At 41.1% G+C, this 27261-nt stretch overlaps 1 protein-coding gene across 6 annotated transcripts in view; it reads left to right on the top strand.

Moving 5' to 3' along the window:
- The window catches only part of ZFHX4 (zinc finger homeobox 4), a 188462-nt gene that overhangs the window by 150955 nt on the left and 10246 nt on the right, over positions 1–27261 (top strand). For all 6 annotated transcript variants that reach the window (XM_064588183.1, XM_045896353.2, XM_045896351.2 and 3 more), the window contains 5 exons: positions 5738–5854; positions 12059–12192; positions 12410–12610; positions 13158–13275; positions 13949–19336. In XM_064588183.1, the coding sequence (XP_064444253.1) occupies positions 5738–5854; positions 12059–12192; positions 12410–12610; positions 13158–13275; positions 13949–19336 (5958 nt within the window). The remainder of the gene's footprint in view (positions 1–5737; positions 5855–12058; positions 12193–12409; positions 12611–13157; positions 13276–13948; positions 19337–27261) is intronic.

Genomic DNA, 27261 nt, shown 5'->3' with positions numbered 1-27261 from the left:
GAGAATAGGGTTTTGGACCAATGCTGGAGACACTCCAATATTTAGATTTTAAATGGAGGAGGCTTCAGCAAAGGGGAATAAGAGGGAACTTTCAGAGACATACGATAAAAATCACAATAGTGTGATGCAATAAAATTCAAGAGAGGGACCTTTTTTCAAGGAGAAGGGCATAGTAACTTTTGTTGAGCAAGGTTAAGTAATATGCAGATGGAAAAAGTGACCACTGGATTTCCCAGCATGGAAGTCATTGGTGACTTTCAGAAGAGCAATTGATTGGAAGCCAGACTGGAGAGGGTTGAATAATGAAGGTGATTTAGTAGAGAAAGAGAAAATGCAAACAAACAAACAAAACCACCCAAACCAGACCAAAATCAAACCAAACAAACGAGTACTTTTAAAAAGTTTTATTAAAGGGGATTAGATTGGGATAGCTTCTGGACTCCTCTTCTTCTCACAGTTTTGCTTCCTAAATTAAATTTAGTGTTCCAACTAATAAGTCTTGCCTGTCTTCTATATTCCATGCACTGTTCCAGATGCTTCTGGCAAAGAAATAAACAAGATAATTACTGTTTTCTGTAAAGGTGTACCTATCAGGGGAAGTAGGCTATACACAGATAATTTTCACACACTAGGATAAGTTTTTTGACATCAATACATAAGAAAATAAAAGCAATCATTAATTAATTAATTAATTTAAAATTTAAAAAAAATGTACCCAGAAACATTAATCTTTGTTCAACATTCAGGGAAGAGTTTTTGGAGAAAGAATTAATGATACTAGTAATAATATAGCTAGCATTTTTTAGTACTTATTTGTGTTAGGCTCTGTGCTGACTGATTTTTCTTCATTTATCTTATAACAAACCTGTGAGGTAGGTGTTACTAACCCCATTTTTATGGATGATGAAACTGATATTTCCCAAGCTCGGCTTGAAGGAAAAGTGGGGGTTATACAGTGGCAAAAAAAATTGTTCTAGGTAAGACAGAGAAATATCATGGTATATCTTGGAGGAGGAGGGCGTTAATAATGGTTATGTGTTTCTGGAACAGTGGTTCACACAGTATGGCCCTTGGACCAGAAGTATAGCATCACCTGGGAACTTAGAGATGTGAATTCTCAGGCCACATTTTAAACCTACTGAATCAGCAGCTCTCGGGGTGGAGTCCAGCAATTTGTATTGTAACAAGTCTTCCACGTGATTCTGATGCCCTAAAGTTTGAGAAGACTGTTTTTGAAATTAAATGCTGGGTAGGAAGGGAAGAAAGATGAGACTGGGGTGGTAGGCAAGGACCAGGTATCTTGAAGGTATTCTTGCCATGTACAGAAGATGGAGCTTTTTCTTTGTAGGTGATGGGTATCGCTCTTAAGATTTAAGTAGGTAAGTTAGATGTAAGTAGATCAAATGGAGGATAGATTTGGATGGGGTGGGTCTGTACAGAGAGACAATGGAGGAGGTCAGGAAAGAATTCTTAAGAGCCGGGTGTCTAGAATAGAGGCTCAATATCTAAAATTAAAACTAATATATGAAATGTTTAAGTTATTATTCTCTGTTTCCTCTTTACATGATTACTCCATGGGCTTAAAAAGTATGCAGTGTTTTCCTTAGACAACTCAGAGGGTTCCCAAACACAATTGTAAAATAAAGCAGTGGGAACCAAGCACAATTGGCTGGAGCTTAGATCAGAGGGCTATTACTGAAGTAGATTTGCTTAAAAATTGTATAATTTTATAGAATAAATTAATAGTGATTTTCCAATTATTTTTTTTATTATTCCAGTGGAAGTCTTCTAGGCTAGTCACTCAAAAACCTTTCTTTCTTTTAAATATAGTTTATGTGTATGTGTAGAGTAACTTATAAGATCATTATGTGAGGCGTGATAAAAATGCTAGGGGAAGTTATTGTAATACACCTGTATAATATGAGACTAGAGTAGTAGTATTTTGTCTTCTTCCTAGTATTTTGAAACATTTAAAAATAAAAATGCATTATCATTTATTTGAAAATTGGGAAGTCTTACAGGACCCTAATGCACATTTTAAGCTTAAGTACATTCATGTCATAAAGTTTAGCATATGAATACTGTATTTTTTATATTCCATAAAGCAAAAGCATAATTAAAAATGTGTGTGTATATATATATATATATATATATATATATATATATACTGTGAATACAACAGTATAATGAAATGTTATTATTTTTTTAAAGGTTTTATTTATTTATTTGACATAGAGAGACACAGCGAGAGAGGGAACACAAGCAGGGGGAGTAGGAGAGGGAGAAGCAGGCTTCCCGCCGAGCAGGGAGCCCAATGCGGGGCTCGATCCCAGGACCCTGGGATCATGACCTGAGCCAAAGGCAGACGCTTAACGACTGAGCCACCCAGGCACCCCAATGTTATTATATATAATAGTGAAGAAACCTATTGATGAAAATGAAAACTCCTTTAGCATCTTTATTTTGGAATTTTATGTAACTTAGTGTCATTATTTTGCAATTTTATGGAATGGAATTTTATGGAATTTTCCTTAGTTTTAAGGCATTCCATTAATACATTAATATTACATATTAATACCTTAATTATATATATATATATTTTTCCAATAAAGTGCCTTACATTTTATGGCATTTTACAGTTGAGGAAATGTGGTATTTGAAAATTAGAATGTAGACACCCCTTCCTTTAACCCCAAATCCAACCTACAGTTTTCCTAGAAAGCTGTTTCTCCTCATTAATACTCTTGACTCTAAAGTCTCTTTATAACATGAATGTCAAGTTTCTTTTAAAAGCTCTCTTTAAGGGCGCCTGGGTGGCTCAGTTGGTTAAGCGACTGCCTTCGGCTCAGGTCATGATCCTGGAGTCCCGGGATCGAGTCCCGCATCGGGCTCCCTGCTCGGCGGGGAGTCTGCTTCTCCCTCTGACCCTCCTCCCTCTCGTGCTCTCTGTCTCAAATAAATAAATAAAATCTTTAAAAAAATAAATAAATAAAATAAAAAAAATAAAAGTTCTCTTTAAGAATGAAAGTGAGCTTTTTTTTTTCTGCCTCGTATGAAACTTTATGGTGTCTATACATTACCCTTTGATTATTTTTTGTATGATTAAAAATTTGCAAAGTTCTATGGCTCCAAGGAGCCTACCTGTAATAAACAGCTTACGCCTTCCAAACCACAAAACAGCGCTGAATTGCTTGAGCGTTAGCGCTAATTGCCTGCCTACTTCAAAGGAAGAACCAGGAAAGAGAGAGGGGGAAAAAGTCACAGAAGCAGAGGTAATGCGGGCAAATCCACCTCGAGAGGTTATGAGTTGTGGCTTGGAAGAGCCAAGCAAAGTTATGGCCTCAGAACTGCTGTTTGCGATTAAGTTGATGGGGAGAGTCTACCCCACAATCTTTCCCTGCTGCTGACACAGAGTCTTTGTTCACATTCAGATTTCTCAAACTGTTGCCAGGGTCAGGCTGAGGTCAGACACCACAGTGATGTATAGAAGAACATGTCTGGGAATTTCTCTCACACTTAAAACACATCCTGGAAAATGAGGAAGACCCTGCAAAAACTGTCTGATGAGACCCAGATTATACTGTAGTTTTTTTTCTTTTAGTACCTTCATAATTTTTGTGTTCTTCTCCTGACACACTATATTTTATTAATGTGAGTTGCGATAGCCCTTACAATTTTATGTCCCCTCAAGATAAGGACACTCGGTAGCACTCTGACACTTCATTTTCCAGCCCTGGGGGAAAGGGCCAGTAAATCTACTCAAAGAAGTCTTGCATCCCTTCCCCAGGATGAGTTGAAAAGTAATTGCCATGGGCTGTCGTAGGTAGAAGGCTTGACACTGGATGTCACGTCACATGTGTGGACTTGGCAGCGAAACGGCCCAATCCAGTCATGACCTCAGCCTTCCCACCTCCCCCCCTCCAAACCAAGCCGGCCATGGTCCCCACCCAGGCTGGCCCCTGCCGGGAGGAGGGAGCCTGTGTTTGATCAGTAATTATCACTGATGGGGCGAAAGCAGGCTAGAGCCTTAAGAAGTGTTGATTCTCTCCTCTTAAGGTAAAAATTTCACAGGTATTTGCCTGAAAGGGAAGCTTCCCCCAAAGCCCTCAGATGACTGACCCCCTCCACCACGGACCTCAGCTCACTTTTGTGCAGTGGCAAAGTGCAAATATGGAATCAATGGATTTGTATGGTGCCCTTTGAGGACTCACAGTTGAAACAAGCTCTTATTTTAGATAATGTTCTTGTTTCCCCCATTGAGCCCAGAACTGCCCCCTTCTGTTGTATCCTGCTCACACAGTTGCAGAGCCAGGCTGGCAAGTGAGGCACTAAATAGCAATTTTTTTTCTTTTTTTTTTTTTGTGCTCAGCTGCTACATATGACAGTGGATATTTCATTCTGCTGTCAGAACATTATTAATAAAACATGGGGTGTGGAGAGGGCCACGATTTCCCCTTTCAATCACTATAGCATTTGCAATGAAAATTTTATGCAGTGTGTAATATTCAGTTAATGCCTGACACCTAAAATGTCCGTAGCAGCGTTTTGTATGGTTATTGAAGGGTTAATTGTATCATGTTCTCAGCATACAAGCTCTGCTTATCAAAAGCAAATAGAAGAGTGTATGCAAATGTGTGTCGATGACCTTTTGCCTTTCCAGGGTTAATTTATATGGTCATTAAAGATTTTATGAAATTGAGCAGCCTGGTGCTTCACATCCCATTTTACCTTCTTCTCCTAATTTATGTAATTCCTACCTGAACAGGGGGAATATGATTTTTATTTTTTGTGCTGCAATGAAAACAGCATGCCTTGCTGTGGGGAGTTGCGAGTCTGGTTATCTGGCATTACTCAGATTGCTAAAAATTCATTAAAATGTGACATCAGCACCGTGAGAGACAAATGATCGCAGGATGAAAGAGAACAGTGGGCCTTTCACGGATTAGTGCTATACAGACCCAGCATAGAGGCTAACTGCATAAACAGATTAATCCACCAGCAGCGGCATGGCTAAGATTTACAGAATAATTAAATAGGGTTGAGTTACTATGAGGATTTCCATGTAATCTAGCTGGTGTGAACCCGTGAATGAGGTGTGGGATGATGTGGTTGTCATAGAAGAAGTATACCTTCTTATGCTGTCCGATGCCCTGTATAGCTCCCCCTATAGAAGACAGACACGCGCACGCACACACACATACACCCCCCCCAATGTAACTGAAGTTTTGAGATCCTGCTCAGACAAATTCCAAAAAATTCCCCTGGGGCCTGGGGACTGAAGGCAGGAGTAGCACCTGTCTCATGTTTAACCCGTCGTGTTCACATTATTTCGCCAAGAATTTTTTCCAAGAGTTTGGTTTGCTCTGTCATCTATCCAAGGCCGTGGAACAGTAACTCCATGTAGTTTAGAAGTTTTACTATTAAAATGACAGAATTGCCTTGCACCTATTCTTAAACCTTTTCTAGCTTACCCATCCTGGAAGTGGTTTCTTCTATTTTAATTTAGTACAGGCACATTTTCTCAATGGATGTGAAAGAAGTTACTTGAGATGACTATTTGCATTGGTACGGTCAGCAGGTTCTAACAGAGACTTGAGAATAAATTTGTGTTCTCTCTTCAGAGTAGAATGTCTGCAGATGATTCATAAATAGCACAGTTTTTAAATGGTCTCGTTTATTTTAGTGGGCACCCTTCTGGGGTTTTCGATCCTACTGACAGGTCTCCTTCTCTTAACAGAAGAACAAAGTGAGGAGGCAGAAGGAGCTGCTAAGCCGGCAGCAGTGGCTGAGGAGGAAGAGAAAGACACAAGTGAGAGAGACAATAGTGAAGGCAAAAACTCTAATAAAGATTCTGGTAAGACGCTAGCATCCTTCACCTTTCTTTCCTCCACCCCATGCCTTGCAATCAGCCCTTCCGTCACCCCCACCAAAGCTTATTAAAAGCTTTTATTCATTTTAAACTGTCTGAACATTCCCACTACTATTCATTGCATGTGCATTTTGCATGTGATTTCTATCAGTAGCCTCCCATTGACCTATTTTTAATCATAACCATCTGACAGAATAGATGTGGATAAGTTGAAGAATATTACAGGACGACCAGCGAGATTATTTTTTAATCAAATCAGTTTGTGTGCTTGTAATTTTTTAAGCGCCTTTCATTAATCTTAGCTATACTTGTGAGTCCTCTGATGGCATATTAATTTTTCATAAGCACAGGATTAGATATCACTTGAATTTTTTCATCCAGTCACATGCACCCCCCCCAAACCACGTAACCCTAAAAATAAATGTTATTTTTCCTTGCTTTTTTACAACTTACACTCAGGAATTTGCTCTTTTTAAGGGCATCTATTTGAGGCATTTCAAACAAAGTCCAGTGGAAAAGTTTACAGATGATTCAGCCTAAGAAAGAGGAAATATCATTGAAAAGGGATTAGGTGCTGGGTAATTTTGATCTTCTAGAATAGACAAATCCCAGTAATGAAAGCTACTGTCTTTGAAAACAAACCTTCGTGTCATGACATTTACTTGTGCACAAACAAACCCTAGGCCAGCATCTGGTGTGGATACCTAAGGCTTTTTCTGTGTTTGATTTGGCAAATATATGACTTCATCCATGCTTTGTATGTATGAGATGGAAATCTATGGTCGCAATGAATATTACATTGGCTACTTTTGCTGCACGCTATACCTAGTTTTATTATGTTGGACTCATCGAAGCAGAAGAAGTGCGGAAACTGGTTCAAGCCTATTAGTTTCAGGTGCTCATCTATCTTTTCCTTGAATTCCAGTGACAGCTGCATATAAAGAAGCCTGTTTTCACTATGAAGACGTTGGGTTGTGCAAAAGTATCATTTTTACGTGCAAGTTTGTTTAAGCCTGAATTAGCCCAAATTTGTCATTCGGTCTCTGCCTAAGTGTTGCATTCCCTTCAAAAAGTATTTGAAGGGCCCCTCTACTCCCCGCCCCCCTTCGTTCAATGCTGGGTTTCTCTCAGGGGTCCAGTGAGAAAGCGCCACGTAAATTTGCATCTAGGACCGAGTGGCTAACATACGATCCTAATTTGATTTAAACAAAGAGGATCTAAGGTTGGTACGTAGCCTAAAGCAGTGTAAAAAAGATGCCATAGCTATGTATTAGTAAACTGGCTCCTGAGGTTACTGATGAGGGATTTGAAATACCCAGTGATCAGTTAAGGTCAAGGGTAGTGCCATCTAAACCTCATTTTGAAAATAATTGGAAATCACAAGGTGGTCAGTTTATTCATTCTCTAGGATGGGCCTCATCAAGGTTAGCTGTTTGGCTACTTCAGGGAGGGCAGGCTTCTGTCTGCATTCATTGGTGTCCTTCTCACAGTCGTACCAAAAGACATTGCAAAGCATGTCCCTCCCATTCTTTAAAAGAAAGTGTAAAACACACAGGTAGCACATTAGTGGTAATTAAATAAGTGCTCGTGCAATACCTAGGCATATGACGTTACGCTTGGTTTTAAATATCTAATGCCTTCCAAAGAATGGATTCTGGGAATCTCTTGAAAATGGATCCAATCTTACCGTTGAGGAAGGAGTCTTATTTGGAACATACCACAGATGCAGGGGCTGTATGTCCACCAGCACTGTTTACCACTCTATATAAATAACGGGCTCAATCACTCCCTAATGGCCTGATGAGTTATTGTGCTTTCTTGGGTGCCTAATTGTACCATCTAGACAGGGCTTGAGCTTCTGAGAGAATACAGAACATTGTGTAATGTTAATTGTTTAAAACAATTTTTTATTCCTGCAGAAATGCCTCCCCAGGTGTATCTGTAGAAATGAAAATGGGATTTATGCACCCACTAAAAGCAATTACTGAGATGCAAATATTTAGCCCTGAAACCTCTTAGACTTCAAAACGGCTCTTGTTACTGACAACTACCACAAACTTGTAACAAAGTTTTCCACTTTCTAAATTGAATCTGATTAGGTGAAAAAATTATCACGTGGATTTTTTTTCCCTTGTAAATATTTCTAACGATTGAATAACCACTTATGTCTATACTGTTTTTTTTTTCCTTATGTCAGTTATAAATGTCAAAAAATAATAGCAAACTCATACATGAACCACTTTTGTAAAGTGTTGGATGGGAAAACAGTGTGACCCCACTTTAACACAGAATTTTTTTAGACAGGAAGGAATTAACACACGTTGAGAAGACTATGTTTGTGTAAGCTGTTGTGCTGGGTTGCTGACACTAATCTCTAGGACTGCAGCTTTCAAAATGAGACTTGGCAATATGGAAGTTATATTTGTTGAATATTCATTCATAATAGAAAAGCCTCCTAATGCCTCATTTATATTGTCATTTAAATCTAGTGCCACTTTAGATTAATTATAATCCAAATTATAGCTCTGTGCAGTACAAGAATTAATATAGAGTTTATCCAGATTAATACATTTGCATTGAAAATGTAATATGTCTCTGCCGTGGCTAAGGGGACCACTTTTTAATAAGGGAGTAAACATGAGCAAAGATGGAAATTAACCTTCATTATTGCAATTAAAATTATCCTTTCATTCTAGTCTCATTAGAAAGAATACTGTACCAGTAATTATAATTTAGACTTATTTGTAGTTGAATAACATCCTCTGTTATATTCAAGTTTTGTAGTATTCAAACTTTATCAAATACATTGATTGATAGATAATAACTCAGTTTTTTGTTTTATTGTTTTTTTTTCCCCTAGATTTGCTTTGAGTACATATGTGTTATTGGATTTTCCTCGCTTATTATGAGTATAAACCACCTTACAACCTTCCGTATTTTAGGGATTGGAAAGTATTAAGTAGGCAGCATCTGAATTGAAATGAATTATGTCATTTTTATATTAGCAATCTCATGCAAGCTAAGTAATCCCATAACTAACAGATAATCATTGGCTCATCTATTTGGCAGTGCTTATTTGTAATTAGATTTCATTTTTTAGTTAAAGTGCATTAAAATGGCATTGTTTTTTGAGAATATCGGGAGGTCTTAATAACACAAAATGAATTGTGCTCTCATTTCAAAATTTTGTCTAGGGTAACAAGTAGGGTTTACTTCAAATAAAGTTGCGGTCATAAACTGTGAGTAACCACAAAACTTAATCAAAACTTTCCAAAATTGACAGGTCGCTATTTAATGTAGTTCTAGGATAAGACAATTCAGAAAAAGATCCCAGAATTGATCCCTATAATTTATTGAGTAGGCCATTATCCTTGAGATAGCACCCGGTTGAGTAGAAAGGCATGAGTGCATAAAATGTAACGTCCATCATTTTTGCAAGAAGTTCTGATGACCTGCCTTATCCTCAGGAGTCTGTTTTTGTTATGTTACTGCATCTCAGCTTCCTCTGCTTCTTCTTATCAATGGCATCTGCTTCTGGGTGCCTAGCTACAACTGAGTGGGGTGGGAGGGGAGCTAGCCCTTATTTATAACTTCTTTTTAATTTAAAATAAGATGATCTTTAGGAAGCCCCTAGCTTGCATTAAGATCATGGTTTAATTAACTAAGTTAATTAGCCAAAAAATATTGAAGTTGACACATATATTGGGTGGACTACTATAGCCAACGGTTACGGCAGTGGCTATGAAATAATGACCCTAAAATTGAACTCTTTACTTCCTCGATGCAATGTGGAAGGTCCCTAAATTAAAAAACAAGCATATTGTTGATGAATATTAACAAGGGTAAAAATAAGAACATGGATTAATTATACCAAATATTTACACCAATCTATAACATAGTCTAAGTAAAATGTTTCAAACCTCGAAAGCAATGTTTTTTGATCCTTTATAGTACCAACATTAGAATATATATGCTTATGAAAATAAGGCCATAGCTATAAATTTAATAGATTTAGAAGTTTATGGAAGGTTTATTCTATAACTAATGTTCCATAGGGCCTGCAAGCAATCAGAGTCATGGAAATTATCTTTTAACTTGTGTGTGACAGTTTTTGATAGCATGGGGAATTGGACCAACTTATTATTTGGTCACGTCTAATTCTACCACGTACACAAGAGAATGATAAGGGGATATGACATAGTATTATTCTCTTAAGGGAACATAGTCTTACTCACTAATGGGCAACTTTTTAAGAAACATCTTTCAGTTTCACAGGGAAAAGCAACTGATAGACGTTTGCTGATTTAAATGACAATCATTTTATAGCACTTGATCTGACACCGGAGGGAGTACATTTTATTTGCAGAATACTGTATGGCATATTGTCTTCCTAAATGTTTATTTTTAACACTATTAAGACAATAGCACAAAGGATGTTTTGTTTTGAGAAGAAAAAACATATTTTTTGATGCTAGAATTAAGTATGAGATACACATTCCTGTTTTGAACTATCTTTTGGATACCAAATACTTGGATATTCCTTAATAAATGTAATGAAATTCTTCAGTCCATCTCAAATTTAAGTTCATTCGAATACAAATATGATAAATTATTTTTTCAAATATTTACAAAGAATCTAAATTTCTCCAAGGCATGTGTATATATAGGACAAATGTACTAATTCAAATAAAATCTAGTGTTTATGAATCTAGAAATCAATAGCAGTGTAATTTGTTGAAGGCATAGCACTAATTCTGTACCTAACCACAAACCTCAAGGGGATAAAATTATTGTCATCATGTCATTAAAATTCTATTTTAATTTTGGTCTCCTCAGAGTCACTCTTACTTTTAAATTTCTTTCTGAATTTGAAATTCCTAAAATTATTTATATGGTAGAAAACAGGCATCTCTATTCAGGACAGAAAAAGAGCATATTTTTTGGTTCGGTTTTACTTTGTTTCCATAACATCCTTGACCTTATTTTTAAATTAAAACTGGGTTATTCTGCAATAAGGTGCAATTTGTTCATTTATATGAACCGTATGTGGATTGAAAAAAAAAAATCAAGATAAATCATGCACAGCATACAATCAGATTACGCCTAGACTCTATATTTACGTGGAGTCTGATAGCAATCAATGGTTTAGCTTCATTGCATTTCAAGATGTATTTGCACCCAGTTGTCCAGTGATAGTGTCCTCACCCTGGAAATAATTTAGTTGCAAATTGACTGGAAGATGGTGAAAATTGAAAGTTAAAATTAGAAATACTCATAATAAACAGCAGAAAAAAGGTCAGATGATGCTGCGCTATGATGAGATTGGAATGGATGGTAAATGAGGTTTTGTGTTTGTCGTGAGATGTATGTGACATGCCTACCCAATGTCGCTGTAATATCCAGCCTCACAGAGGAGATTATCGGGAAAATTGATGCTGGAAAGAATTTTCTGTTAGATTGGGAAATTAGAATTGCACTCTTTTCTTTGATGCGTGTGACGCTTCTGCTCATTACATTGCTCATCTAGGCAAAATTCTAAACCGTCTTTAACACCAAATATTCGGATTAACCTCATAAAACAATTGTCTTCTTGAGGTTTGGACCATAATGTTATGTGTACAGCCAACTGCTGAAACATCTAAAATAAAGCGCAAATCACAAAAAGCAGTGACAGATATGGAACGTATAGTAAATTTTTAAAATCCTGTATTCACCACGTGAAAATATTATTTTTATTTCTGAATTATAACTAGTCAGTTCGTCTTGGTATTTTTGAAATGTGTTCAGCGTCCAAGAATTTTAGAAAAGAGGTAAGTAATTAAACATTAGTAAAAGTAACTATTTCCTAAGTTAGCATTTGTGAATGGGAGTAGATTAGCTTTAATGTGATAAAGGCATTCTGCGACACCAGAGAGCATGTGTTATGGATGAATCTTTCAAGGTCACCTAGGGTTATCTAAACATGAGACAGGAGTACATTTTAAAAGATATTTATAAAGCCCACTTAGTAGATAAAAAGAAGTGTGCTTTTTGCCTTTTGAGATTCGCATCATTTAAAAGTGTTTGTCCAGTCATTTTTATGATTCCGTGGATTTAGAGTCAGAGCTATTTGAAAAACATACAATTTTTCGGAATTTGATGTTGTGAGTCTTTTAAAATTGAGGTGTTCTATTCTTTTTTGGGAATCAGGAATAATCGCACCAGAAAAGGAGCTAAAAGTCAGTGTGGGAGGGGGGACCCAGCCACTCCTGCTGGCGAAAGAAGAGGATGTTGCAACAAAAAGATCAAAACCTACAGAGGACAATAAATTCTGTCACGAACAGGTAAAAATGCTTTTTCCCTTTGCTGTGTACACCTGTTTTTATTGTTGTTGTTGTTATTGCTCCTGATAGTTTTAGAGCCCCAAACGAGTTCATGCTGTTGAAACGTATGTAGACATTGTGATCAGCAGGACAATTAGTTCTTGGTGTTACTTCTCGTGTTCTGAAGTCATCCGAGCCCATCCACTAACGGCGGCCATGTTTATTCCATGTTCTCCAGTTCTTTCAGTGTCCTTATTGTAACTACAATAGTAGGGACCAAAGTCGTATCCAGATGCATGTCCTGTCACAGCACTCGGTGCAGCCCGTCATCTGCTGTCCCCTCTGCCAGGACGTCCTCAGCAACAAAATGCACCTCCAGCTGCATCTGACGCATTTGCACAGCGTGTCTCCGGATTGTGTGGAGAAGCTGCTTATGACAGTAAGGAGCCCAAATGTTGCTGCGGGTGTGACACGATCTGTCTAAAAGTATCAACACGAAATCTGTAATTATTGGTTGAGAAATTTATTTTTTTCTGACTACTTAAAGCTCTCTTACAGACTGTGTTCTAGAAATCACAACCGAGGCCCATTTATTTGTCGTCTCTTTTGCTTACGGAGAAAGAAAATATGATACGAGGCATAGCTTATTCAGTAACATGCTTTGCTGTCTTACTTCTGCATCTGTAATGTTAATTAAATGACTCTTGTGGGCACATTACGTTTCAAACTTTCCTGATGGTCATTATAAAAAAAATAGGCCAACAAAAACCTTCAAATCGTGTTTTTTAAAAAAGAAAGGAATGCAGCATTGCAACAGCGTCGCTCTAAAATTCGAAGGCATAGCCTTGGCCTGTAAGATCCACAAAATGCCGCCCCCCCCCCTTCTTTTGGGAGAAGGGAAGTGGGATAGGCTACTGCCCAGTGACAAATGTGATGGAGTCTGATTTCTGGGCTCCATGTGACACAAACCCCTTTGGTTCTCATAGGTGCCTGTGCCTGATGTGATGATGCCCAACAGTTTGCTACTCCCAGCGGCCGCCTCGGAGAAATCAGAGCGGGACACACCTGCGGCCATCACAGCTGAGGGATCTGGGAAATATTCAGGTACGCCAGCCTGGGCGCAGGATCTGCGGAAAACACGCTCAGGGGGCTCGCATGCGTGGTGATGTTCCAGGATTATGACTACCAAAGTTTTTTGTTTTGTTTTTATAAAAAGCATGGAGGGAAAAAACTGTGGTGTTTCCAAGAGCTGCATTTTGCAAAGCACATTTAGTATCTGGTTCTCTGTAACCGCTCCTCGGAGACCTAAGTGTCAATGACCAAGAATGTTCTGTGTGTTCTAATTCCTGAACACTGAGGTCATGGCCCTTGGTATCATGCTGACGGCAACATACTATAACTACCTTGAGCTTGCTTTTTTTCCTATCCTGGAATTCCTTGAGGTCAGGGGTGATTTCTTATTCACCTTTACATCCCCAGCACCCAGTACAGTGCTTGGCACATAGTAGTTGCTCGATAAGTATTTCTTCAGAGACTCAATTAGGGGCACCTGGGTGGCTCAGCCCATTAAGTATCTGACTCTTGATCACAGGTCCTGAGTTCAAGCCTCTCATTGGGCTCCACGCTGGGCATGGAGCCTACTTAAAAAAAAAAAAAAAAAAAAAAAAGACTCGATTAAGCAGAAATCTTTAGAGGTTCCTACTTACTACATTTATTGGCATTTAAGCAGTAGGCTTTCTTCCCTGTAAGCGACATATTTGTGCTTTCTTCTACACAGGCGAAAGTCCAGTGGACGACAAAAGTATGGCAGGTCTTGAGGATTCAAAGGCTAGCGTGGAAATAAAGAGTGAGGAGCAGAAACCAACAAAAGAACCCATGGAAGTGTCAGAATGGAATAAAAATAGCAGTAAGGATGTGAAACTCCCTGACACTCTACAGGATCAGTTAAGCGAGCAGCAAAAAAGGCAGCCCCTCTCTGTGTCGGACCGCCATGTTTATAAGTATCGCTGTAACCACTGCAGCTTGGCTTTTAAGACGATGCAGAAGCTTCAGATACATTCCCAGTATCATGCGATTCGGGCCGCGACGATGTGTAATCTCTGCCAGCGTAGTTTCCGTACATTCCAGGCTTTAAAAAAACACTTGGAAGCAGGCCACCCCGAACTGAGTGAAGCCGAACTGCAACAGCTGTATGCCTCCTTGCCCGTGAACGGCGAACTTTGGGCAGAGAGTGAAACTCTGGTGCAGGACGACCACGCGCTAGAGCAGGAAATGGAGAGAGAGTATGAGGTGGACCACGAAGGGAAGGCAAGTCCTGCGGGAAGCGATAGTAGCTCTATTCCAGACGACATGGGCTCTGAACCAAAGCGGACCTTACCTTTCAGAAAAGGGCCAAATTTTACGATGGAAAAATTCCTCGACCCATCACGCCCATATAAGTGTACTGTGTGTAAAGAGTCGTTCACCCAAAAGAACATTCTCTTGGTCCATTATAATTCAGTTTCTCATCTGCATAAGTTGAAAAAGGTTTTGCAGGAAGCCTCCAGCCCTGTTCCCCAAGAAACCAACAGCAGCACAGACAACAAACCCTACAAGTGCAGCATCTGCAATGTCGCGTACAGCCAAAGCTCGACATTGGAAATCCACATGAGGTCCGTGCTCCATCAGACCAAGGCGCGGGCTGCCAAGCTGGAGCCCAGTGGCCACGTGGCCGGTGGGCACAGCCTGGCAGCCAACAGTAGCCCTGGCCAGGGGATGTTAGATTCCATGAGCTTAGCGACAGTCGGCAGCAAGGATACCCACTTAGATGCCAAAGAATTAAATAAAAAGCAGAGTCCGGAATTACTCTCCGCTCAGCCTCCACATCACCCGCTGCAGTCACCAGCACAAATCCAGATGCAACTCCAGCACGAGTTACAGCAGCAAGCTGCGTTCTTTCAGCCTCAGTTTCTAAACCCAGCCTTTTTGCCTCATTTCCCTGTGACCCCGGAAGCACTGTTGCAGTTCCAGCAGCCTCAGTTTCTCTTTCCGTTCTACATCCCTGGGACGGAGTTCAGCCTGGGGCCGGATTTGGGCTTGCCGGGCTCGGCCACATTTGGTATGCCTGGCATGACAGGAATGGCTGGATCCTTGCTTGAAGACTTGAAGCAACAGATTCAAACCCAGCATCACGTTGGCCAGACTCAACTCCAGATACTACAGCAACAAGCACAACAGTACCAGGCCCCCCAGCCCCCACTGCAGCCCCAGAAGCAGCCCCCACAGCCCCCGCAGCAACAGGCCGCGAGCAAGTTATTGAAACAAGAGCAGACGAACATAGCCAGCACCGAATGCCCCATCACGAAGGACGTGCCATCTTACAAGGAGGCAGAAGAGATTGCGGAAAAGCAAGAAAAGCCAAAGCAAGAGTGTACAAGCGAAGGTGAAGGACTCAAGGAAGGCAAAGACACGAAGAAGCAGAAATCCTTGGAACCGTGCATCCCGCCACCCCGAATAGCTTCGGGGGCCAGAGGAAACGCAGCCAAGGCTTTACTGGAAAACTTTGGTTTTGAACTGGTCATTCAGTATAACGAAAACAGGCAGAAGGTCCAGAAGAAGGGCAAGAGCGGTGAAGGTGAAAACACTGATAAACTGGAATGCGGAACGTGTGGTAAATTGTTTTCCAATGTCCTTATCTTAAAGAGTCACCAAGAACATGTCCATGGGCAATTTTTTCCATATGGAGCACTAGAAAAATTTGCTCGGCAATACAGGGAGGCCTATGACAAGCTTTATCCAATTTCACCACCTTCACCAGAAACTCCACCTCCACCACCGCCACCTCCCCCTCTGCCTCCAGCTCCTCCACAGCCTTCCTCCTTGGGTCCTGTAAAAATCCCAAGCACGGTTTCTACTCCTCTACAAGCGCCACCACCCACACCCCCGCCGCCGCCACCACCACCTCCTCCCCCGCCTCCTCCCCCGCCTCCTCCCCCGTCTGCTCCCCCGCAGGTCCAGCTGCCTGTTTCTCTTGACCTTCCACTCTTTCCTTCCATTATGATGCAGCCCGTGCAGCACCCTGCACTTCCTCCCCAGCTCGCCCTGCAGCTGCCCCAGATGGACACTCTGTCTGCGGACCTCACTCAGCTCTGCCAGCAACAGCTCGGATTAGATCCCAACTTCCTAAGGCATTCTCAGTTCAAACGCCCGCGGACAAGAATCACAGACGACCAACTGAAAATCCTGAGGGCTTATTTCGACATCAATAACTCTCCAAGCGAAGAACAGATCCAAGAAATGGCGGAGAAGTCTGGCCTCTCTCAAAAAGTTATCAAGCACTGGTTTCGAAATACGCTTTTTAAGGAACGACAGAGGAATAAGGATTCCCCGTACAACTTCAGTAACCCTCCCATAACTGTTTTGGAAGACATCAGGATTGATCCACAGCCCTCCTCTTTAGAACATTACAAATCGGATGCGTCATTCAGCAAAAGGTCTTCTAGAACGAGATTCACTGACTACCAGCTTCGGGTTCTGCAAGACTTTTTTGACACCAACGCTTACCCAAAAGATGACGAGATAGAACAACTTTCCACGGTTCTCAACCTGCCCACCCGGGTTATTGTTGTGTGGTTCCAGAACGCTCGTCAGAAAGCGCGGAAGAGTTACGAGAATCAAGCAGAAACTAAAGATAATGAGAAAAGAGAACTCACTAACGAGCGGTATATTCGAACGAGCAACATGCAGTACCAGTGTAAAAAGTGCAATGTGGTTTTCCCCAGGATCTTTGACTTGATCACGCATCAGAAAAAGCAGTGTTACAAGGATGAAGACGATGATGCCCAGGATGAGAGCCAAACCGAAGACTCCATGGACGCCACCGACCAAGTCGTGTATAAGCACTGCACCGTGTCTGGCCAGACGGATGTCGCCAAAAGCACGGCCGCCCCCGCAGCAAGCTCTGGCTCGGGGACTAGTACCCCCCTGATCCCGTCCCCCAAGCCAGAACTCGAGAAGACGTCTCCAAAACCTGAGTATCCCACAGAAAAGCCAAAGCAGAGTGACCCCACCCCCCCTCCCCAGGGCACCAAACCAGCCCTGCCCTTAGCATCGACTGCCTCAGACCCACCCCAGGCCCCGGCAGCTCCGCCGCAGCCCCCGCCACCAAAACAGCCCCCACTCGTCGGAAGGCCTCCCTCGGCCTCTCAAACCCCGGTCCCTTCCAGCCCGCTGCAGATTTCCATGGCTTCTCTCCAGAACAGTCTACCTCCACAGTTACTACAATACCAATGTGATCAGTGCACGGTGGCCTTCCCGACCCTGGAGCTCTGGCAGGAGCACCAGCACATGCACTTCCTTGCTGCTCAAAACCAATTCCTTCACTCTCCCTTCTTGGAAAGGCCCATGGATATGCCCTACATGATATTCGACCCCAACAGCCCCCTGATGACCGGACAGCTGCTGAGCGGGCCTCTCACGCACATGCCGCCGCAGACCGGCTCCTCCCACACCTCGGCGCCCCCGACGGCCGCTGCTCCCCTCAAGCGGAAAATGGAGGACAAAGAAGACAACGCGAGCAGTGAAAAGGAGGGAGGGAACAGTGGGGAGGACCAGCACCGCGATAAGCGCCTGAGGACCACCATCACCCCGGAACAACTGGAAATACTCTATGAAAAATACTTGCTGGATTCCAACCCGACCAGAAAAATGCTTGACCACATTGCGCGCGAAGTGGGGCTGAAGAAAAGAGTCGTGCAAGTCTGGTTCCAGAATACGCGAGCTCGAGAAAGGAAAGGCCAGTTCCGGGCGGTGGGCCCGGCGCAGTCCCATAAACGGTGTCCCTTTTGCCGGGCCCTGTTCAAGGCGAAGTCGGCCTTGGAAAGCCACCTGCGCTCTAGGCACTGGAACGAAGGCAAGCAGGCCGGTTACAGCTTGCCTCCGAGCCCTCTCGTATCGACCGAAGACGGGGCAGAGAGCCCTCAGAAATACATCTATTTTGACTACCCATCTTTGCCCCTAACTAAAATTGACCTATCGAGTGAGAATGAATTGGCTTCTACAGTGTCAACACCTGTTAGTAAAACGGCAGAGCTGTCGCCCAAGAATCTTTTAAGCCCGTCTTCTTTTAAAGCAGAATGTTCTGAGGATGTAGAGACCTTGAATGCCCCTCCTGCCGAGGCGGGGTATGATCAAAATAAAACGGATTTCGATGAGACTTCGTCCATTAATACAGCCATCAGTGACGCCACCACAGGGGACGAGGGCAACGCCGAGATGGAAAGCACCACGGCAGGTTCCGGAGACGTGAAGCCGGCCTTGTCTCCCAAGGAGCCCAAAACTCTGGACGCTTTGCCAAAACCCGCAACCACGCCCACCACGGAGGTTTGCGACGAAAAATTTCTCTTCTCGCTCACCAGCCCCTCCATACACTTCAGTGATAAAGACGGCGACCACGACCAAAGCTTTTATATCACGGACGACCCCGATGACAACGCTGACCGCAGTGAGTCATCCAGCATCGCTGACCCGAGTTCGCCAAATCCCTTTGGATCCAGCAATCCTTTTAAATCCAAAAGCAACGATCGACCAGGTCACAAGCGTTTCAGAACCCAGATGAGCAACCTTCAACTCAAGGTTCTCAAGGCTTGCTTCAGTGACTACCGAACTCCAACCATGCAAGAATGTGAAATGCTAGGGAATGAGATCGGTCTGCCCAAACGCGTGGTCCAGGTGTGGTTCCAAAATGCAAGGGCGAAGGAGAAGAAATTTAAAATTAACATAGGGAAGCCTTTCATGATTAATCAAAGTGGAACAGAAGGCACCAAACCAGAGTGTACCCTCTGCGGGGTGAAGTACTCCGCCCGCTTGTCCATCAGAGATCATATTTTCTCCAAACAGCACATTTCAAAAGTGAGGGAGACCGTCGGGAGCCAGCTTGATCGGGAGAAAGATTACTTGGCTCCCACCACCGTTCGACAGCTGATGGCACAGCAAGAACTTGACCGTATAAAGAAAGCCTCAGACGTGCTGGGCTTAGCGGTACAGCAGCCAAGCATGATGGACGGCAGCTCCCTCCATGGCATCAGTCTGCCAGCATCCTATCCAGGACTCCCCGGCCTCCCTCCGGTTCTTCTCCCTGGAATGAACGGTCCATCTTCCTTGCCCGGATTTCCACAAAATTCAAACAGTAAGTCATTTCAAGGCGAGTCAGTCTAATTCATTAATTAACATTAGGCAGCCGATCACATGTAACCAAGAACAGGGTATACGTTTGGATCTCTTTTAATTTCAGTAAGTGACACCTTTACCTTATTGGGAATATATATTTCAGTGGCTATAATTAAGAACCAGGGAGTAAGTCAAGCTGAACGTATGCAGAAAAATAAAGACTAGACAGGTCATCGCAGTGTCTCAGAAATATATTAATATAATTTATATCATCACATCCTCATGTCTTAAGAGAAGTATTCCTTTTATATAATTATTTTAATACTGATTTCAAATGGCATTTTAGCACAAACATGTGGCATAATATTCAATATGCATATTAATAAAGAGAAGAATTAAATAATACATTTTTTTGGATCTTAATTTATGTTCCTTCCAAGGAGAAAGTTTGTTTGTTTGTTTGGTTGGTTTGGGTTTGCTTTTTTCTTCTTCTTAAGTGCCAGGAAGTTCAAAAGTTAAGGGCCCTCTAGATACAGGAATTCACCTACATTACACCTAGCAGGTAATAAGCTTATGTTCAAAGTTTAACTCCTAAAAATACGACCTCTGTAATAATTTACAATTTAGCATTGCTATAAGATTCTGACTTTTGAGGCACCCATTGTTACTTGCTACTTCAATAAATTTACAACCTTAGAAATATATTGATATTACTCTATGACTTTCTACCCCCACCGCCACCCCACGTCTATAACTAAGTCGTAACTAAATTGTAAAGCTGTTTGAGGCAACCCCAGATGATGAGTCCAATTCTGTGTTCATCAAGAGAAATCTAATTTATGCAGTTTAGATTTTGTGAATAAGAATAGGCATCCAATTCTACTGGGTTGAAAAAAAGTCAATATAGTGTGCTAGGCAATCACACAGCCAAACATGTAAGGAATGTTACATGTTTTATTGTTTCATGTGTTATACAAACCTTACTATGCAAAGTAGAAAAAAGGGCTCTCATAATTTTTCCTTAAAGTAAGTTTTATTTTTCAAATTAACAGTGTTTTTCAAAAAAAGAAAAAATGAAAACAAAAAAAACCCCAAGAAAACACCAGTGATGTTTTTCCTTTTTATAAGGAAATTTTGACATTACTTAGAATGAACTAATTGCATGTATCTAGAAAGTTTCCAAAACACACAGAGCTTTCCTCAATCTCACAAATTGGACTTTTACATAAATTTCCAACTTTTCAATTTCCTCTTTCTCTTCTAAAACCAAAATTGCCATGTGATTGTAGGAAGATACTCCTATTTTAACTTTTAGTTTGGGAGACATGAAAACAATGATATGGAATGGCCCTTTGACCACTGGTAACTGCTCTGGTTTGCCCTGTCCAGAATGACTAGTTGGCATTAGAGAGAAGCAGAATAGACCTACACATATAAGGAATGTGCCCAAGAACAATTCTTCAGTGGCCCTTCCTTTAACTATCATACCAACTCATACCAACTACCTTGCCCCTAAGCTTAATTATCTGGATATTCTTGGGGCCTGAAAATGTTAAAGCTACAATTGCATGATTTATCTGTACATTTAAATTAAGTCAGACATAACTGTTTTAAGAATAATGCAGTGCTTGTCTTTTGTTTTGTTTTTGTTTTGTTTTGTTTTGTTTTGCACATGACTGTATTAGTCTTCCAGTCCCACTTCACATGTCACTATGATTATTGACACATAGAAAAATGTCTTATGTGGAAAAACTCCTAGGATCAGTTACGTAAAAGGGAGATTTTCCACATAATGTCTGGTGTGGAAAAACCCTATGGACAGTTATGTAAAATTTAAAATAAAATATTATGTGAAATAGAGTAAAATTTGATACTTTACATCCACTAAGAACAGCTTTTAAAGGGTCTGTGCCTTTAATCTGCAAGTCTGCTCTGATCGACGCTGGCTGTGGAGTCATCCCTTCAGTGGCAGCCAGAGCATCTTGTTTTTCCTCTCTGCTGGATCACAGGCCTTTGCTTGGACAGTGGGTCCTTCGCTGACTGCCCTTCTGGTCCGTCACTCCGAAGCCAGCACCCAGAGGGCCTGTATGAGAGAAAGTGAGAAGAGAAGTAGAGAAATGGTTATGAAATACTTAAATGACCTAACCTTTCTCCTCATTCCACTCAACATACATGTAATTTCTATCCTTCTCCCCTCGGAGATGTGGGCTCTGTTTGTAAGTATCAGAGTTGCAGAAAGATGTCAGCAGCATCCCTTCAGTGAGCAGTATCTATACATGCATCAGGTGTTGAGGAACTTGGCGCTTTGAATCTGTTACTTTATTCGATCATAGACCAAAACAGACCAGAGAATGTTACCAAGGGAAAAGGTCTGTGACTGTACCTACTAGAATTTGCAATTTCTCTTGAATTCGTTCTTTGGTTAAACATTAACACAGTGGGAGCACCAGCAGGACCCTGTCTGAGAGCCTAAGTTCCCACACTTCTGGTTCCCATCTTTTTTCAGGCTAATTTACCTGTGGTGGTGAATCTTCTGATTAGCTCATAGAGTGGAGCTGTGGTTCTCCATCCTTCTATCATCATCTTTCCACTGTGTTCTTTCTCCTCAAACAAATATCTCCTCTGCTTTATGGGAGAGGTAGACATACCAGCGAGGTGAAATCGAAAGGAGAAAAATACTTCCTAACTAGCATGTATCTGTGTTTCTCGCATGCCCTGGGCTCTTGCCATATATATATATATATATATATATATATATATATATATATATATGAATATATATATGATTAAACTTTGAGATATATATATGAATAAACATGTGTGTGTGTGTGTGTGTGTGTGTGTATATATATATATATATATATGAATAAACTTTGAGAATAGGACATGTTCATCTTGGGCCCACTTTAATGGGATTTATTTATAGAAAAGCCTTCATTTTAAAGATAAACCATCCCTTTGAAGGTAAATCTGAGGGGTTTGATCCTAAGGAAATCACGAAAAAGGGACTCCATTGAATATGAGATGGGCCATAAAGTAATGTCTGATTCCAAAGGCTACAAGCCAACACTGATTTAAATTACAATGTGCATGTTCAGTTTTAGTATTTATCAACCTCTAAATTTTCTGGTTTAATCACCCACTTTATTCTGTTTTGGGTGGAATTGCTGTTCTGCTTTACCAGCTTTAACACTTACCTTGCTTCCAACAATTCTTCAAATTATTTTGTCTTTCAAGATCATAAAGAGGCCCCTTCAAGAGTAATATGCAGCGTGTGTGCTTGTTTCCCGAACGATGACCCGGCCCTCCATTCAGGATCACTAGTGACTAGTACTCATTTGCTAATAAAATGAGTTATTTTCTGCTTAAAAAATTTCCACATTTGTCTTTTTCTCTCATGATCATATGTAAAAAGGGCGAGTGGCAATAGCAAATCCCATGCCTGTACACCTGGGAAAAATTCAAAAACTTTAAATTTACATTTAATCCTTTTTTTAAAGATTTTATTTATTCATTTATTTGAGAGAGAGAGAAAGCACGAGCAGGGGGAGGGGCACAGGGACAAGCAGACTCCCTGCTGAGCAGGGAGCCCGGTTCAGGACTCGATCCCAGGACCCTGGGTCATGACCAGAGCCTAAGGCAGACGCTTAACCGACTGAGCCACCCAGGTGTTCCAAAATTTACATTTAATCCTTGAGGATGTTGGCTTCCTTCGGCATTTTGCTCCAGATGAATAGAAAACTAACTTGATTTTCTATTTTTAATTTATTTACTTTATCGTTTTAAGCAGTGTCTGATTTTTATATCTTCCATTAATGTTTGGAAATACTGTCTAACCCAATTTCCTTAAATGGAACGTTAGAACATGCCTTTTGCATTTTTCTCATACTTCACTGTAATTTACTAGCACATTTGGGGTAAATCTAGATAAGAGTAAGTCTTTCATAATTTTAGCACAATTGTCTTTGGCTCCATGTACATTATAAGTTTTATTTTCACCTCAAAAGTAAATTTTCCCTCTGGGAGACCAAGATCAAGGAAACCTGAGGGAAAATAACTATATCTAAGTTCATTGCGAGACAGGGTTTTCTTCCAAAAGCGTAACTTTTGGGAATAGGCTGCTGTTCCAGGAGAATAAAACCAAACAAAATAATGATAATAGGAGATTATTTTTATAAAAACTTTTCTCTCTCAGTGATATTTCAACGAATTGGAGTAGGAGTTAAGGAACAGGAACAAATGTACCTTTAGCGCTATAACTTGGTAATAGATGGGAAAATTTGACGTGCATTTAGTTTATAGTTACCACTACTTCTTCTGTATCAGGATTACTGTTCAACTTTTCTCTTCTGTTTCCGGTTTTCATCTATCATTTGGCTTTTGTCTTTTACTATAGGCCCAATGTACACTGGTCTTTATCCTTAATTTGCATCTCTTTTCCTAAAATTTTTACTTAATAGCTAATTATTTTTTTAAAGATTTTATTTATTTATTTGACAGAGAGAGAGAGAGAGAGAGAGTGCACAAGCAGGGGGAGCGGCAGGCAGAGGGAGAGGGAGAAGCAGACTCCCCGCCGAGCAGGGAGCCCGATGTGGGACTCGATCCCAGGACGGCGGGTCCATGACCTGAGCCGAAGGCAGACTCTTAACCTACTGAGACACCCAGGCGCCCTTAATAGCTAATTATTTAACTCGGATTACTCTTCAAGGTGTTGAATTCCTGAAAATCTCTGATAGTCTTTGACTGTAGCAGTTAGGAATACTATTTTGCAGTCTTCTGAAAATTTTCATGCCAATTCATCATACGTCCTCTAGATGGGAACATATGTCATCTGATGGGAAAGCCTGAGTCAACAACTATTGATCCTTTTGCTTTCTAACTACCATTGCTGTTTTAAGTCTTTTAGTTCCTTAAAATTTCTCACATTATCATGTCAGAGAGATAGGTGAGCCAGCAATTTTCTTAGATGTAGGGGGCAAAAGCATTTAGGTGGAGGGGAGTGCAATTATTGAGTATGAAGTCTAGTTGAACTGGACCTAGAACTAAGGTTGGCTTTATGAATAGGCAAAAGAAGCTGAGTACCATCACAGTATCATTCTAACAATGCAAGGAAGGTTCTTCCGTCCTTAGTAAAGCTTCCACCTGAATCACTCATGCCTGAAATTCTGTAATTAGATATTAATGCCTTTGACTTAATGAATTATCCTCTGTTAAATGGAAAATAGCATAGAATATCATGAAATCAGAATACTATAGCAGGAAGAAACCTCTAATTATATAAACTAGGGTAAAGCGTTTTCAGAAATAGGTGTATTCGGGGGCCCCTGGGTGGCTCAGTCGTTTGAGTTTCCAAGTCTTGATTTTGGGTCAGGTCATGATCTCAGGGCCCTGGGATCGAGCCTCCCGCCCCTGCACTGTGCTCTGCACTCAGCAGAGAGTCTGCTAGGATTCTCTTTCTCCCTCTCCCTTCCTCCCTCCCCATCCCCCCGACCAATGCATGTGCACCTGCACACATGCTCTCTCTGTCTCTCTCTCTCAAATAAATAAATCTTTAAAGAAAAGAAAAAGAAATAGGCGTATTCAAGTCATTGGTTCTTTCTCGAAAATCCAATTTTTTAGAGAGGCTAGTAGAAAGAAGAAAGGCCTAGTAGTGCCTGAATAAAGGTAAGGGAGTTGAGGGATTGGGACCCCAAAAGCAACTTCATTACTTTACAGTTTTCTCAGGGCTAGTCTATGTCCCATGAATCCAAGAAGTCTATCATACCAAACTGGATCAAAGATTCAGGAATTTATTCATTCATTCCTACCATTCCCTTGCGAATCTTAAGCCATTTTCATTTCAGTGTGTTTCCAGTGTGTCAGCCATTCTTCTATAAAATGTGGATACTTGCTATCAGTTTCTCCTGGAAATACAATGTTATTTTCAAGGAATTTTTATTTTTTGCATTTTGAATATTTGTATTTTTTGGCTTTTGAAATTGACTCAATTAGACAGGAACTTTAAGTGGCAGCTCTAAAATTTAGTGTCCCCAAACCTCATCTCCCACTGAGTCATAGATTTCTCTCTGTCAAGTCACCCAACAGCTCTCAGACTCAATTTTCTTACTTAAAAAAAATGGAATTTTTTAGCATCTGTTCCCACTTACCATTGAGGATATCAGAAAACTATTCTCTAACGTGATGGAAATTCCTTAGACATTATCACTAATACAACTACAGAAATTATTGCAGGGCAAGTCAGAGAAGAGTTGGGCGTGGTGAGGTTACAAAGAAGAACAGCCAGTAATAAGCTAGGCTAATTGACAATAATATGATAATGACTAGGGTCAAGTTGAGAGTGATATTGAGGACTTCAGAGTATCTTGAATGCTAAGCCTAAGAAAAGCTTTCTCAGCTGGGTGAAGTCTAATTAAAGTTTTTTCTCTAGCTAAAGAAATAGAAGCATGAAGTTTTTTTTTTATCACTTGTTTTTCTTTCTTTTTTTTTTTTTTAACACTCAAATGTCACGTTTAGCATAGAGGTAAGACTTTGAACAATATTAAAAAAGGTTGTTGTCTTAAATCTATGATCATTTTCTCCACAGCGATGCACTAATCACTTAAACTTAATCCACCTTCTCCTGGTTAATTCTTCCATCAGCCCGTGAGGCCTCCCTCACAGTCCTTGTCGTGATACTTTGGTAGTGAGCTGTATCTCCTTCAAGAATGAACCGCCACCCATAAGGCTCCTAGTCTGTTCCTTTTGCAGTCAACTTTATTTGCCTCTAAAAAACATACTCAGGAAAGGCACAGCCTTTTACAATTCTCTTTTCCATCCTGAGCCATGGTTTCGTTTCTCACCCAACTATCCAGCTCATAAAAATTGCTCTGTAATAGGTTATTATTAGCCACCACATTCAACTGAGTCCTTGAGATCCAGCAGAGATCTCTTGCACCGCCGTAGGAGTCCTACTCCACCGGACCCGTGTCTGTCTCCTGAGCATTTATTTCGTTCCTTCTCTAATGGGGTTAGAATCCTTTTGGCATACTAGAGGCAAACCTGGAAGAAGCATGTTTTGGGGGTGATAAAGTTGCGTGTTAATATATTCCATTCCTCTCAAGTACTCCGTTAGCCAAATTGTCAGGGTGGTAATAAATAGCTTGCTCTGAGGGCGCCTGGGTGGCTCAGATGGTTAAGCGTCTGCCTTCGGCTCAGGTCATGATCCCAGGGTCCTGGGATCGAGTCCCGCATCGGGCTCTCTGCTCCTTGGGAGCCTGCTTCTCCCTCTGCCTCTCTCTCTCTGTGTCTCTCATGAATAAATAAATAAAAATCTTAAAAAAAAAAAAAATAGCTTGCTCTGAACCCTTAAAAATGAAATCCTGCCTAACCATGCTCAGTGCTGGTAATGAATAGCTGTGACTTCACTGCTATTTGTTTTTTGGTGCCGTCAGTGGTCATTTACTATTGCTATTTAATCAGCGTATGGCCTTCTTTATTTAATGTAAATGTATTTTTTCTGCTGGAATTTAAGCAGATGGATTTCATTTTATTTGATAGCTAATTCCTTTTAGTGAAGGTGGTAATTATCCGACTGTTCGAGTGAAGGAGGAGTGAGTCCTTCCCAGAGGTACAGTAAAAATCGGTTAAAATGAGTAACAGAGTAGGGATCTTGCAGACTTATCAGTTAGAAGCAACCACTGTTGTTCACCGTGATGCTCCTTCTCTAGCCATCTGTCTTTCACAATGTGAGAGCGTTGGTTTGGGGAGTGAAATGTTGCCAAAATGTGCGGATTTCACCCCTTAGCGTTATGGTGGGGGGTGGAAACTTCTCGAAGAACTATTCTAAACCCAGGAAAGCTGGTGCAGGTGGCTCTTCCCGGTCGGTGTAACGCACCCCTCCCGATGCCCTGCGGCGGGCGGTGCGTTCTGCGTAGGTGGTAAGCATCCGGCACCCAACCCCACCCC

Source organism: Mirounga angustirostris, unplaced genomic scaffold (assembly GCF_029215605.1).
Source record: "Mirounga angustirostris isolate CCGP_5_RB_7025 unplaced genomic scaffold, mMirAng1.0.hap1 SCAF_4, whole genome shotgun sequence".
Taxonomy (NCBI): Eukaryota; Metazoa; Chordata; class Mammalia; order Carnivora; family Phocidae; genus Mirounga; species Mirounga angustirostris.
This window is presented reverse-complemented; position numbering and strand designations above follow the sequence as displayed.